The sequence below is a fragment of the Colobus angolensis genome, unplaced genomic scaffold (genome assembly GCF_000951035.1).
Source record: "Colobus angolensis palliatus isolate OR3802 unplaced genomic scaffold, Cang.pa_1.0 Scaffold47, whole genome shotgun sequence".
NCBI classification, from domain to species: domain Eukaryota; kingdom Metazoa; phylum Chordata; class Mammalia; order Primates; family Cercopithecidae; genus Colobus; species Colobus angolensis.
Genome location: NW_012118154.1, coordinates 3,817,088 through 3,831,951, shown reverse-complemented (window position 1 = coordinate 3,831,951; position 14,864 = coordinate 3,817,088). Strand labels below are relative to the sequence as shown.

The 14,864-nt window shown below is 49.0% G+C and overlaps 1 protein-coding gene across 1 annotated transcript in view; it reads right to left on the bottom strand.

The window, feature by feature from the left end:
* Positions 1-14,864, bottom strand: part of DNAH2 (dynein, axonemal, heavy chain 2) — a 124,488-nt gene that overhangs the window by 91,684 nt on the left and 17,940 nt on the right. The window contains 7 exon segments of the mRNA XM_011958636.1: positions 6,498-6,712; positions 8,223-8,405; positions 8,671-8,800; positions 9,279-9,484; positions 11,580-11,771; positions 13,808-14,046; positions 14,223-14,333. Coding sequence (XP_011814026.1) covers positions 6,498-6,712; positions 8,223-8,405; positions 8,671-8,800; positions 9,279-9,484; positions 11,580-11,771; positions 13,808-14,046; positions 14,223-14,333 — 1,276 coding nt within the window.

Sequence of the window (14,864 nt, the reverse complement as noted above, 5' to 3'; positions counted from 1 at the left end):
AAGTTTCACTCTTGTTGCCCAGGCTGGAGTACAGTGGCATGATTCCGGCTCCCACCGCAACCTCTGCCTCCCGGGTTCAAGCAATTCTCTTGTCTCAGCCTCCTGAGTAGCTGGGATTACAGACGCTCGCCACCACGCCCAGCTAATTTTGTATTTTTAGTAAAGACAGGGTTTCTCCACGTTGGTCAGGCTGGTCTCAAACTTCTGACCTCAGGTGATCCGCCCGCCTTGATCTCCCAAAGTGCTGGGATTACAGGTGTGAGCCACTGCACCTGGCCTTGGCAAGATTTTCAAGGTAACTTTAAGGCAAATTATCCAAGTTTAATATGTCAGTCAACAGGATGAATTCGGACAATACCTTCCTGATGCTGAGCTGAAAATCCTGGGAGACCCTTTGAATGATGTTCAGTCTTTAACAGAAGTTTGTCAAGAAATTTCCAGAACGCAAATTTTATTTTATTGACAAATATCAGTTTTTCTTTAAAAAAAAAAAAAATTGTTTGGCAGGGTTGGGCAAGGTAGCTTAGGCCTATAATCCCAACACTTTGGGAGACTGAGGTGGGTGGATGGCTTGAACTCAGGAGTTTGAGACCAGCCTGGGCAACATGGCAAAAACCCATCTCTACCAAAAATAGAAAAAATTAGCCAGGCATGGTGGCAGGTGCCTGTGTTCCCAGTACTCAGGAAGCTGAGGTGGGAGGGTCGCTTGAGCCCGGGAGGCGGGGGCCACGGTGAGCCAAGATTGTAACAATGCACTCCAGGCTGGATAACAGAGTAAGACCTTGTCTCAAAAATAAAAATAAATAAAAATCTGTCTGGGGGATGACTTTTTAAAAATACTTCATAATTTATCTCCAAACAAGTGGTCAGGCAGTAGAGGTAGAAAGGAAAGCCAGCAGAATTGAGTGCTTAAGAGCCCACGGCGGGCTGACCCGGGGAAGAAGGCACTCTATGACCGGGGGGGAAAAAAGAGAGAAGCTCTGGGAACAAAAAACAGACCTCAGTATCTCATCTCCTGCTCTCAGGAAATTCTACTCTGCTCTACACAGGGTGATAACACAGCTTCTTCAGCCAGGGTGTGGATGACATCTGGAATATGTTTGTGTTAAGTGCAATCTGTGAAGCTGTTCTGGCCGTAAAACGTGATAAAAGCCAATTTGGACTTCAGAGTTCAAATATTTGGGATATAGGTGGGATAGCAAAACCCCTTGTGGGATTAAATAAGTGCTATTAGGGACTGGAAGGCTCCAGGACTAAGAGAGCCAGGTAATTCGGAGGAACATCAGACCATTTGAACAGTCTGCTTATTTCAAGATCTTAACTGGAGCTTGAACACAAAGAGCAAATCTGATCGAGTTATCTTCACCTCCTTGAAGTGTTAATAAGTTTTGGAAGCTGCAGCTGACTTGGATTTCTTTACTGGTGATGAGCCCAGACTTTCAAAATCCTTCACTGTGATCATGTTCTTTCCCTTCCATTATTTACTGGATTGAGGCAGTTTTATCTTAAAACCACAAAAATGTAAAGTATCCTATCACATCTCCCTAGAAAACAATCCCCAAAGGACAGGAACAGGTACCTCTTCTATCTCAAAAACGTGTTTAGCCATTATTTGGGTTTCAGATAAACCCAGGCCATAAATATTTGGCCCAGAGTTGCCTTGATAAGCTCTACTATCAAGATTATGCAAAAGGTATTCCAGACAAGAGATGATAATAGCAGACAGAGAAGTTGTCTCCTGGTTTATCCTAACTAGATGGACACCGTGCTCAAATTTCAGTAAACAAAGCGATGCAGAGGGAAGGTAACCAAGTACAGGACGCGCAGTTGAAATCCATGAGCACCAAATAGTCAAGAACCTTACAGAAATTGTACAATTTACGAGGCCATCAATAGTAGACTGGTTCATTAAATTACAGTACAGCCATACTATGAAATACGGTAAGCCAGGAAAAAGAATTAAGTAATTCTATACATACGGAATGAAAGATAACCACATAAATTGTTAACCTTAAAAAAAAAAAAAAAAAGCACATTGTGACCGGCTGCAGTAGCTCCCAGCACTTTGGGAGGCCAAGGTGGGAGGATCACTTGAGGCCAGAAGTTCCAGACCAGTCTAGGCAACACAGAAGACCCTGTCTCCACATTAAAAAAAAAAAAAGGCAAGTTGCAAAAACGCTGTTCATAATGTGATTCTGTTTTATGTATGCAGGATATATTTTTAATTACATGATAATCATGGTTACCTCTAGGGATTGGGAATATGTGCTGAATTTTCAGTTTTTCCCTTACTTACATCTTTTTGTTTTGTTTTGTTTTGAGACAAAGTTTCACTCTTGTTGCCCAGGCTGGAGTACAGAGGCGCATTCTCGGCTCACTGCAACCTCCGCCTCCCGGGTTCAAGCGATTCTCCTGTCTCAGCCTCCCAAGCAATTGGGACTACAGGCACCCGCCACCATGCCCGCCTAATTTTTGTATTTTTAGTAGAGACAGAGTTTCACCATGTTGGCCAGGCTGGTCTCAAACTCCTGACCTCAGGTGATCAGCCCACCTCGGCCTCCCAAGGTACTAGGATTACAGACGTGAGGCAGCACACGGGCCATTCCTTTACATACTTCCACATTAATCTTTTGTTTTTGTTTTTCTTAATGGTGAGCATATACTGCTTTTGTCATTTTAAAATCCTCAGTAAAGATTTAAAAGATTAAAGGAAAACAACCAAATGAAATGGGGGGTGGGGAGGCAGTGATAAAAATATACGAAATCATTAAAAGTGGTTATTCTTAGGAGTATTTTTTTCTTCTACTTTTCTGCATTTTGCAAATGTTCTAAAATGACCAATAATTTTATCATGGAAAAATTAATCATTTTGAAAACACTTTGAATATATAGAACAATATGTATACTATGCTACTATTTATTTATTTATTATTTATTTTTTTTTTTGAGACGGAGTCTTGCTCTGTTGCCCAGGCTGGAGTGCAGTGGCCAGATCTCAGCTCGCTGCAAGCTCCGCCTCCCGGGTTTACGCCATTCTCCTGCCTCAGCCTCCGGAGTAGCTGGGACTACAGGCGCCCGCCACCTCGCCCGGCTAGTTTTTTTTTTTGTATTTTTTAGTAGAGACGGGGTTTCACCGTGTTAGCCAGGATGGTCTCGATCTCCTGACCTCGTGATCCGCCCGTCTCGGCCTCCCAAAGTGCTGGAATTACAGGTTTGAGCCACCGCGCCCGGCCATACGCTACTATTTATGCACAAAAGGATACTTAAGTAGACATATATGTCTGTTCCTGGAATTATTATACAAGAACCTGGAACACTGACTTTCTTCAGAGTGAAACTGGATCTCCCAGGGCACAGCAGAGGAGCAGGCTTTTCATTCTCTGTCCTTCTGTAGAATAACTTTTGAATTTGACACTGTATGCCTATATTAGCCCTTTGTAAAGGTTAAAATGTTTTAAAAATGAAAACCGTTACATCACTCTGCTAAATTTGTTTTGAAAATACTATCTTCATCAGGTTTTATGAGGCAATTGTTTTGAAAGGGCAAGAATGCTTCTTGATTGTTTATTCTTTGTGAGGACCTTTGCATGAGTCATCGGCTGCAGGACAACGCCAGGAAAGGGTTTTTTAAGCAGATGAGGAAACTCAGACTCAGAGAAATTCAATGGCCCGCCTGAGGTCACGTGGCAAAATGCACTGGAGTTCGAACTTCAGACTATTTAGCACTGAAGTTCTTGCTGTATCTACTCTCACTGGCTGACCCCTGGCGAGTAGAAGGAGGTAGCCACCAACCAGTGCTCACATATGGCATTTCTTTTTTCTTTTTTTTGAGACAGGGTCTGGCTCTGTCACCTAGGCTGGAATGCAGTGGCACGATCACAGCTCATTACAGCCTCATATCCTGGGCTCAAGCAATCCTTCCACCTCAGTCTCCTGAGTAGCTGGGACTACAGGCATGCACCACTACGCCTGGCTAACTTTTGTTTATGCCCCCACTGATCTCGGACTCCTGGGCTCAAGCGATCCTCCCGCCTTGGCCTTCCAAAGTGTTGGGATTTTAGGCGTGAGCCACCGCGCCAGCCACATGTGGCATTTCTTTCTTTTTTTTTTTTTAATTAAACTTTTATTTCAAGTTCAGGGGTACACGTGTAGGTTTGTTACATAGGTAAACTTGTGTCCTGACAGTCTGTTGTGCGGATGATTTCGTCACCCAGGTATTGAGCCTAGTACCCATTAGTTAGTCTTCCTGATCCTCTTCTTCCTCCTGCCCACACACAGCATTTCTTTACCTCTTGTCTCAACCTTTTTTTTCTCTCCAATTTCAAATGTAAATATTTGGCCAGACACAGTGGCTCACGCCTGTAATCCCAGTACTTGGGGAGGCCAAGGCAGCCAGATCACCTAAGGCCAGGATTATAAGACCAGCTTGGCCAACATGGCAAAACACCATCTCTAATGAAAACACAAAAATTATTCCGGCATGGTGGCGCGTGCCTGTAATCCCAGCTCCTCAGGTGGCTGAGGCAGGAGAATTGCTTGAACTCAGGAGGCAGAAGTTGCAGTGAGCCGAGATTGCACCACTGCACTCCAGCCTGGGCGACAGAGTGAGACTTTGTCTCAAGAAAAAAAAAAAAGAAAGAAATGTAAAGATTGATCATTAGTGTTTAATGAAATCCTGTTATTTGAATACAATCCCTTATTTCACAGAAAAAGGACAGCTGGTGAACCGTGTGCGCTCATATCCATAAACTCCACGGGCGTCTGCGCGGCTTTCCTGATACAATGCCTTTGCGGGTACCCATCGTGATGGGAGAATGTGTCTTGCAGGTTCAACCCCATTATGCGCTTGCAAATGGCGTAACTAGGCTAACTCTAGCCTAGCTTCTAACTCTTCTGAATCTTATCATTGATTTATGAGGCAATGTTTACGTGATCATGCTTGGCCATAACTCACAAAACCAGGAAGCTAAGCAAAGCCAATCTCCAACAACCTCACTGCCTGGGGCCTTTTCTCAAACCTGGCCACGTTCACACCCTGCTCCTCAACGGCCTCCTCATCCGTGTGGCTCCCAACATCCCTGTCTTCCTCACTGATGCCTCTGCCTCACCCCTCTCACCTGACACTACACTCTGCTTCTCCATGCTGGTTCTTTTGCTTCCTTTCTCAGCCAGAATGTGCCCTCTTCCCCTGGTTAGGCCACCTTTTGCTGTCCAGGACAGATACTCGCTCAGGACAGACACTCAGTCTCATCTGTACCTGGGACTCCGTCTCCACACAGGACTGCTCTGGCAAAGCCCCTCCTACATTTGGCCTCACAAGTATGGACTTTTTTTTTTTTTTTTTTTTTTTTTGAGACGAAGTCTTGCTCTGTCGTCCAGGCTGGAGCGCAGTGGCGCAATCTCAGCTCACTGCAATCTCTGCCTCCTGGGTTCAAGAGATTTTCCTGCCTCAGCCTCCCAAGTAGCTGGGATTACAGATGCCCGCCACCACGCCCAGCTAATTTTTGTATTTTTAGTAGAGACAGGGTTTCGCCATGCTGGCCGGGCTCAAGCATGGACATTTTATGAGTGGAAGCCAACACTAGTAGCCACAGTCTCAAAGCATCTTATGTGGACAGGAAGCCCCACTCCAAGAGTAGAGCTGTTGACTTAGAGAGCAGTGGCCTAACCTCCCTGAAGGCAGGGACTTGGCGTTGTATACATTCCCTGCCTGTTCCTATTTCAGTTCCTGACACATGGAAGGCACTCACTAGATATTTTTAATAAATTAGTTAATTGATTAATTACATTTTAAATAATTGTAGTATGACAGTTTCATAACTATAAAGCTGTAGGAGAGGGCATGGTCTGACAGCCCCACCAACGCTCACGAAAGGCGCAGGGTGTGGGTGACTTAGCTGAGCCATCATGGCCATCTAGTGGCAGAACAGCGACATCACTAGTTTAGTCGGATAGTGGAGTGGTTTTTGTTTTTTGTTTATGAGACAGGGCCACTCTGTGGCTCAGGCTGGAGTGCAGTGGTGTGATCTCAGCTCACTGCAGCCTCTGCCTCCCGGGCTCAGGCAATCCTCCCACCTCACCCTCCCGAGTAGCTGAGAGTATAGGCTTGTGCCACCACGCCTGGCTAATCTTTGCATTTTTTGCAGAGATTGGGTTTTGCCATGTGGCCCAGGCTGGTCTCGAACTCCTGGGCTCAAGCGATGCGCCTGCCTCAGCCTCCCAAAGTGCTGGGATTACAGGTGTGAGCCACCGTGCCTGGCCGATCATTGTTTTGCTTTGTTTTAAGATAAGTCATAAAATTAAAATGTTGATAGCAGGGTGGGAGGTGGGGAGAGACAAAAAAAAAAAAAAGAAAAAAGTAAAATGTCAATAGCAAACGTATTGTGATATAAGAAAGAGACGGAATAATGAACAGAGGAGTCAAAAGACGGGAGTTAAATTCTTGGGAGAGCTGCAGAAGCGGAGTGTGGGGAGAAGGGGCCAGGTGGCTTCTGTACTTATCAAAGTTGACATCCAGCATGCCCGCCTTCTCCTGGCTGATTCGCAGCAACGGGGTATCCAATCGCCGAATGCAATCCTTGTCCAGTGTTGATGTCCACTCTTGGAAGGTTTTTCGAACCAGCTCATCAATGGCCTGGACCATCTGCTGATAGGTGTGCACACTCTCCTCTCCAGTCCCAATATGGGGCAGGAAATGAGCACCAGCAAGGCACTGAGGGGAAGAACAGGCAGGTGGAGCTGGGCCTGCCACCTTCCCCCAGGGGCCACCATCTCCCTGAGACCTACACACGCGTGCATGCGCACATATCCCGACAATATGCATAAGGCTTGCTATGGAGACGGATTGAGTTTTGATAACTTAGAAGGAAGGTAAAGCCAAAAAGGAAGGTGACAGGAAGAGACCAAGGCACAATGAGAAAAGGAGTCAAAATGAGGAAAGAGAAGCACAGAGAATTCGTTTAGGAAAAAAAGCTGGGAAAAAAAGGTCAGTCACAGAGGGAGCAGGATATGAGACACAAGGTTGAAAACCAGTGTCAGCCCTTCCTAGCCCAGATGTAGCCCGCCAGGCCCAAACCTGCCTCCAGCTATCTGCAGGCTGCCTAACTCTCTACCAGAACCAGCTGCACGATGGCAGGTCACTCCCTCAACAGCTTTCAACTTGTATTCCCAAAGAGTGTGTGTGTGTGAGTTCGTTTGTTTGTGACGAAGTCTTGCTCCATCACCCAGGCTGGAGTGCAGTGGCGCGATCTCGGCTCACTGCAACTTCTGCCTCTAGGGTTCAAGCAATTGTTCTGCCTTAGCCTCCCGAGTAGCTGGGATTACAGGCACCTGCCACCACACCTGGCAAACTTTTTGTATTTTTTTAGTAGAGACAGGGTCTCACCATGTTGGCCAAACTGGTCCTGAACTCCTGACCTCAAATGATCCACCCACCTCGGCCTCCCAAAGTGTTGAGATTACAGGCGTGAGCCACCACGCCTGGCCCCAAAAAGTTTTAAAACAATGTTTTCTGTTGTTTCTTTGTGCTGTCTTTCCAGAGAGACCAGGCTGTGTAAGGGTGTCACCTGTCCAGGTCTCTGGATCATGAGGCTGTATCTTCTACTGACCCAACACCCTAGATACCGGCCCTATTCCTCATCTGCAGCCTGATATGAAATTCCTAAAATGAGGCTGGGCCTAGTGGCTCACGCCTGTAATCCCAGCACTTTGGGAGGCCGAGGTGGGTGTATCACCTGAGGTCGGGAGTTCGAGACCAGCCTGACCAACATGGAGAGACCCCTTCTCTACTAAAAACACAAAATTAGCCGGGCATGGTGGCGCATGCCTGTAATCCCAGCTCCTGGGGAAGCTAAGACAGGAGAATTGCTTGAACCTGGGAGGCGGAAGTTGCGGTGAGCCGAGATGGCACCACTGCACTCCAGCCTCAGCAACAAGAGGGAAACTCCGTCTCAAAAAAGGGAGGGAGGGAGGGAAGGGAGGGAGGGAGGAAGGGAAATTCCTAAAGTGGCCCATGTTCCACCAGCCTCACACACTGCCTGTGCAGATCTTAACCCACAACTCACTGAACTGAACCTGCCACTCCCCTCACCAACATAGGTGCTGGTCATGAAGACTCTTTAGGGAACCTCTCAGGAGCTGTCCCCCATCCCTCCCCGCGTGGCACAACCTGCAAACCCGGCCGTCTCACTGATGACAGAATTTGGAGAAGACCAGGCACTTACAGTCATGACTCTGTCGATGCGACGCCGGAGGATGTGCACCCAGCGCGCCTGTCCGGAATACTGGGCCATGTAGGGCTCCAGGTCTGGCCACTTCTTATTCCGTTCACGGTTCACCAGGGCCAGCTCGCTATTGAACAGCATATAGAGATCCACCGCCTTCTTGTCATAAGTCCGCTTGATAGCCTAGGGAAGAAGAGGAAGAGGCTGGCGACATGCCCGGGAAGGCGGGTTCCCTGCGGTCACTCATCCCCAGGAAAGCTACACCCCGCTGAGGGAGTCACGCTCCCGGGGACCCAGAAGCCAGGGAACAGAAGAAAGACGAGAGGCGCCCGAATTCTGGACATGGAGAAGGGCACACGTGGAGGCAGGAGGGCTTCCGGAAGGCTCGGAAGGGACTCCAAGAAAGCACGCAGGACGGAAAGCCGAGGAAGCCACGGGGCAGCCGCACCTCGCGGGCAGCAAGCCTGTGGAAGGTGTCCAGCAGGAGCACACCGTGCTGTACGTCCCGCACCAACTCGAAGGCCGAGGTGATCAGGTTCTGGGTCATCACCTCCAGGTCCTTGATTCCGGCACGGAACCTGCATCGGTGGAGAGGCAGGTGGCAGCTGAGTGCCCTCGCCTGACCCCGGGTCCAACCCCTGAGAAAGAATCCCATGCATTGCTGAGGAGGGAGGGTTTCCTGTGTGCGGGGCCCTCTAAGTACTTTACCCTACACGAATCCATTTAATCCTCAAAACAGTGCTGTGAGATAGGCTCTATCGCCAACTGTATTGCATAGAGGAGGAAGTGGAGACAGCTGATGGAGTAATTTGCCCAATGTAATATATCTGGTATGTGGCAGAACCAAGATCTAAGTCTGGAAAGGCTCACTCTGGAACCCTCAACCCGAGTTGCCACCCCCTCCCCTGCACTCTCTCCTGTCCCCACTTCCCCACCACCCTGATCCCGATCTGTCCTTCCACCGTTTCTTTTGCACACTCTTGCCACTCCTCCTACTCTTGGTTCCCTGATCTGCCTTCCCTGCCCATGCCTGGCATCAGCCTGTGGTTCCCTCACTTATTGTAGTCTTCATGCCAAGAGGTGTTCTTGACATCCAGGATGCCCCCGCGAACAGCTCGCAGCATGTGCAGATTTTTATGAAAGATGTCCTCAATCTCCAGCAAATTCCGTGTTATCTGTGGCCCCTGGGCACCAAAGAAGCAAGGAAGGGGACCCTGCTTGCCATCTTCCCAGCGGGCGAAGTGATACTGACAGTCACATACCTAAAAAGAAGCCAGCGTGAGGGTTCCTGCTTTCCTTCCAAACTCAAAAGTCCTAAGATATTTGGTTTAGCTTCAAATGTCTAAAAACATCACTGCAAGTGATGGCAAGTGAAAAAAAAGAGAAAAGAAAAAAGAAAATATCTAAAAACCAGGGAGGGCCAACCAGCTGCAGGGGTCTGTTGGAATGAACTTTGGCCGCAGAATGAAATATGAGATAGCAGGGCAGCAATAAGAGGCAAATGCCAGAAAAAGCAGTGTGGTGGTGGGACACACAATTGTGCAGGAAAAGCCAATGTGGTAAGTGTAATTTTTTTTTTTTTTTTTTGAGACAGAGTCTCTCTCTGTTGCCCAGGCTGGAGTGCAGCAGCGCGATCTCGTCTCACTGCAACCTCCGCCTCCCGGGTTCAAGAGATTCTTGTGCCTCAGCCTCCCAAGCAGTTAGGATTACAGGTAGGTTTCACCATGTTGGCCAGGCTGGTCTCGAACTCCTGACTGCAGGTGATCCGCCCGCCTCAGCCTCCCAAAGTGCTGGGATTACAGGTATGAGCCACCGCACCCGGCCATAAGTTCAATATTTAGCCTCTGCCCCGTTTCCCCTGGTTCCTGGGGTGGGAGGTGGGGAGAGATTCTGGAGGGTCTGCTGTTAGCTTTTGGTTCTTCAGTCTTCCCACCTCAATAAGGTCCTTGCAGCGCTGCACAAAGGCATCAACCTGAGCAAAGATGCTGGTCTGGTCTAGGACCCAGCCCCGACTGGAGAACCTGTGTCAGGAGAAAGGCTGACTGAATTGGAAGGCAAGAGCACAGTCTAGCTATGTAAAGCTAGACCAGGAGCCCTACATTCAGGGAAAGCCCTAGAAAACCAAACCCCAAGAAACAACTCTGCTGAATCCCAAAGGAAGAGACTCAAGGTGAGAAGAACCAGACAGGAGACAGAGCATCTAAGTTCTAGGAGCAGATTCATACATAATGGAATTTTACACGATGGGGTCAAGATAGGAGGAAAAGACCAGATAGGATTCCTGGGATCAGGGAGGAGAGATTATTAAAATAAGGAGAAGCCAGGGCAATGAGCTACAGTATCTGTATCCAGAGAGAAAACTTGGCCAGATGTAGAAACTCCTGGGTCTAGGAAAATACAACCAAGAGGCTAAATAAAGTGCACACGAAAGAAGTCAGACTCTATCCTCTTACAAGGATGGCAAGGGAGTTGAGATATGGGGTGTTACGGGAGGCGTATCGTACTTGGTGTGCATCTGCACAGCCTGTAGGTAGTGATCTTTCCAAGCATGACAACAGAGAATGCAGCCTTGCAGGTCCTCCTTGCTGGAAGAGACATATCCCTCAAAGATCCGGTCCAGGGAGATGGCGTGGCAGCATAAGCGGATGATCTCGTTGCTCATCTGCGGAAGGAGTCCCCACAGCCTCTGTCCCCGCCTCCTTGACACCCAACTCCTTCTCTGCATCCCCTGCCCGTGCCTCGTGTCTCAGCCCCCTACTCCTTGATTTGACTCCTGAAACTCATCCCACCCCTGGTTCTCCACCCCTGGCCACACCAACACCTCTGGGTTCCATGCCCACTCCTTGTCCTAGGTGGCCCCTTACTCTGCCTCAGCCCAGCTCTGCAGCCGCCCTGCCCAGCAAGGTCTCAGCTTAGTGTCCCTTCTCCCACTCTTTGGCTCTGTCACCCCCAGTGAATGCACCAGGCCCTGCTCCTCAAGAGCCCGTGCTCCTTCCTAAAGCCCCCTCTCCCCCACTGCACTCTCCATCTTGAGGAATGAGAAGAGCTTTTCCTTCCGCACAGCTCAGCTTGGGGGTCTGTTCTTCCTGCTGCTTCCCCGTGTTCCACCAACTCCTCTTCTGAAGCCCCTCTTCCTGCCTAAGCCACCTCCACCTAGAAACAGAAAGTCCAGCCCAGGCTGCAATGCGGAGCAACCCTACAGCAGATGATGCCGGTAGAAGCCTTCGGTCTCTGAGCAGAAAGGTCAACCTTCACTACCTTTTCAACCACAGATCCTCTGCCAAATGCATTCCCCCTGCTTCAGAAAACCTGGCCACCCTCGTAAACCCCTCCACCCCGCCCTCAGCATATGCACACCTTTCGGAACAGTGAGGTCAGTCTCTCCCGAGTGTTGTAGTGGGGAGAGTTAACCCAGATGATGCGGATGAGACTGATCAGCTTAGGGAGCTTGCTAGAGATGTCCTTGGGCTTCATGAAAGCCAACTCCTGGTAAGGTTCCTTCAGGATTGACAAAAAGGTCAGGTTTGACTGTGCTTGACGCGAGCCATCCTGGCAGTAAAAAGAGACGAGAAGTAGATTTATGCACCAGAAAGCACTGATTCAACACGAGTGCTTTTTTTTGAGACAGAGTTTTGCTCTTGTCACCCAGGCTAGAGGGCAATGGTGAGATCTCAGCTCACTGCAACCTCCGCCTCCTGGATTCAAGCAATTCTCCTGCCTCAGCCTCCCGAGTAGCTGGGATTACAGGCACTCACCACCATGCCCAGCTAATTTTTGTATTTTTAGTAGAGATGGGGTTTCACCATGTTAGCCAGGCTGGTCTCGAACTCCTGACTTCAGGTGATCCACCCGCCTCGGTCTCCCAAAGAGCTGGGATTATAGGCGTGAGCCACCATGCCAGGCCCACAGTGCTTTTTAACCACCTTCAACCCCATCCTGACTTGCCTCTACGAGGAAGCCCTCCCATCAGCCCTACACAGTAGCGATCATTTCAGGTCTCTGTGAGCCCTCAGAGCAGAGTTAGCACATGTCAACTTTTCTGTCTTTTCTCATGTGTGTGCCCCAGCTCCCTCACCAGACTGAGAATTTCCTTGAGTCTAGATTTTTCTAGATTTTGTGTCTATTCCTGTTCTCTCCAGTTGAATTCAGGACTCTGCACTAAGCGGACACTCTGTTGCTGTTGATCAACTGGCCGCATATCACTCTCATTCATCCCCGTAGTTGTCACCCAGTTCCCCTCACTGCCCTGTTCTCAGCCAGGACTTTTGGCTTCTCCAGTTAGTTCTGGCTCAATTCCCTTAATACCTAACCGCAAATTTCACCTAGGAAAACAGGTCTTCTATCTGTACTCTACAGGCCACTCTTACCTCCTGTGTGACCTAGCACCAGCATAATCAGCTTGTCACATCATATCAATTTTTTTTTAATGTTTATTGGCCAGGTGTGGTGGCTGACACCTATAATCTCAACACTTTGGGAGGCCGAGGATCACCAGGAGTTTGAGACCAGCCTGGACAACATAGTGAGATCCTACCTCTACAAAAAAATTAAAAATTAGGCCAGGTGAGGTGGCTCACGCCTGTAATCCCAGCACTTTGGGAGGCCGAGGCGGGCAGATCACAAGGTCAGGAGATCGAGACCATCCTGGCTAACACCATGAAAACCCGTCTCTACTAAAAATACAAAAAATTAGCTGGGTGTGGTGGCATGTGCCTGTAATCCCAGCTACTCCGGAGGCTGAGGCAGGAGATTCGCTTCAATCTGGGAGGCAGAGGTTGTAGTGAGCTGAGATCACGCCACTGCACTCCAGCCTGGGCGACAGAGCCAGACTCCATCTCAACATTAAGAATAAAAAAAAAAAGCCGGGCACAGTGGCTCACGCCTGTAATCCCAGCACTTTGGGAGGCCGAGGCGGGCAGATCACAAGGTCAGGAGATCGAGACCATCCTGGCTAACACCATGAAAACCCGTCTCTACTAAAAATACAAAAAAATTAGCCGGGTGTGGTGGCGGGCGCCTGTAGTCCCAGCTACTCGGAGGCTGAGGCAGGAGAATGGTGTGAACCCGGGAGGTGGAGCTTGCAGTGAGCTGAGATGGCGCCACCGCACTCCAGCCTGGGTGACAAAGCAAGACTCTGTCTCAAAAAAAAAAAAAAAAGAATAAAAAAGAAAAGAAAAAGAAAAAAAGTGTTTATCCCTTTTCCTTGGATTTTCCTTGGAAGGTGGATTCAAACGAAGAAAAAAAAGTATTTATCTTGTAATTCCTGGACTGAACCACATGAGCTCATCTTTGGCTCCCATGCTGTCTAGTAATCCTGTTTTGTGTAATCTTATTTTCCCAGCTGGGTGGCAGGGGTTGTGCTCGCAGAAGGTACTCTACGTATATTATTGGTTAACTGGATGTCTCCCTCCTCAGGGAACCTCTATTCTACTATTTTATACTCTCCTGTAAGTACAAGGCTGAACCCTGGGTGGGTCAGTCTATGCTGTCGAAGACTGCCTTGGCTCCCTCTCCTTAGCTCCCTGTATCATCCCAACCATTGCCCGCTTCTTGCTGAGCCTGAATCCTTTGATTCGCTCACAAACCTGGATCTGCTGTGACAGCTTCATAAAGGGCGCCAAGTAGGACGACTTGGCAAGGTGCAGGATGGATTCAACGTGCTTCACTCCCTTCTTCACCAGCTGTTTACTGATGCCAGACAGGTCCATGCATCGGTTGCGCCAGAACTCAATCTCCTCCAGAGGACCTAAATTTTCTCCTGTCTCCACGGTCTCCTGGGCACTAAGCACCTCCTTTATCTGCCGGGTCCAGTGGATCATGGAGGCTGCAGGCGGGAGTACAAAATCTCCTGAATTTCTTCACACTGCTTCCCAACGGCATCCTTCCCTCTCCCCAACCCTGACAGAGACCTCCTAACCCAACTCCATCGTCAGCCTCCAGGCCTCCCCTTTCCCTCTCCCCTGTGATCACCGGGTGACGCTGACAGTGCCAGCCACTCACTCTCTAGCCGCTGCACCAGCTCTTTGTCCTTTACCACCACTTCAGGCTTCATGTTCATGGCCTCTGCAGGGATGTAGAGGACCGTGTGCCCCTCCAGTTTGTACCGAGTGTCTAAGGAAAGGAAAGTTTGTGGAAGTGGACAGAGGGGATGAGTTCTTGCTGGCCCCGGAGGAATCATGGTTGATGATCGGTGGGGACCAGGAAGTATATGCATTTCAGGAGAGCAGGTGGGACAAATGATGACTTACGCTTTTTTGATATTGAGAAATGACCAAAGGCAAGAGGGAAACCTCATGGAGGTGTAACGAGAAATTGCCAGAAAATAAGGTCAAAGATCTGTATCGTGCCTTCAACACTCTCTACCACGAGACATGCGAGTCCCCCCAGTGCCTTCACAGTACCTGTATTTCCCCTTCCCCTACATGTGCTCTTAGAAATTTCCAAGTCTAGGCCAGGCACGGTGGCTCAAGCCTGTAATCCCAGCCCTTTGGAAGGCCGAGACGGGCAGATCACGAGGTCAGGAGATCAAGACCCTCCTGGCTAACACAGTGAAACTCCGTCTCTACTACAAAAATACAAAAAAACTAGCCGGGCGAGGTGGTGGGCACCTGTAGTCCCAGCTACTCAGGAGGCTGAGGCAGG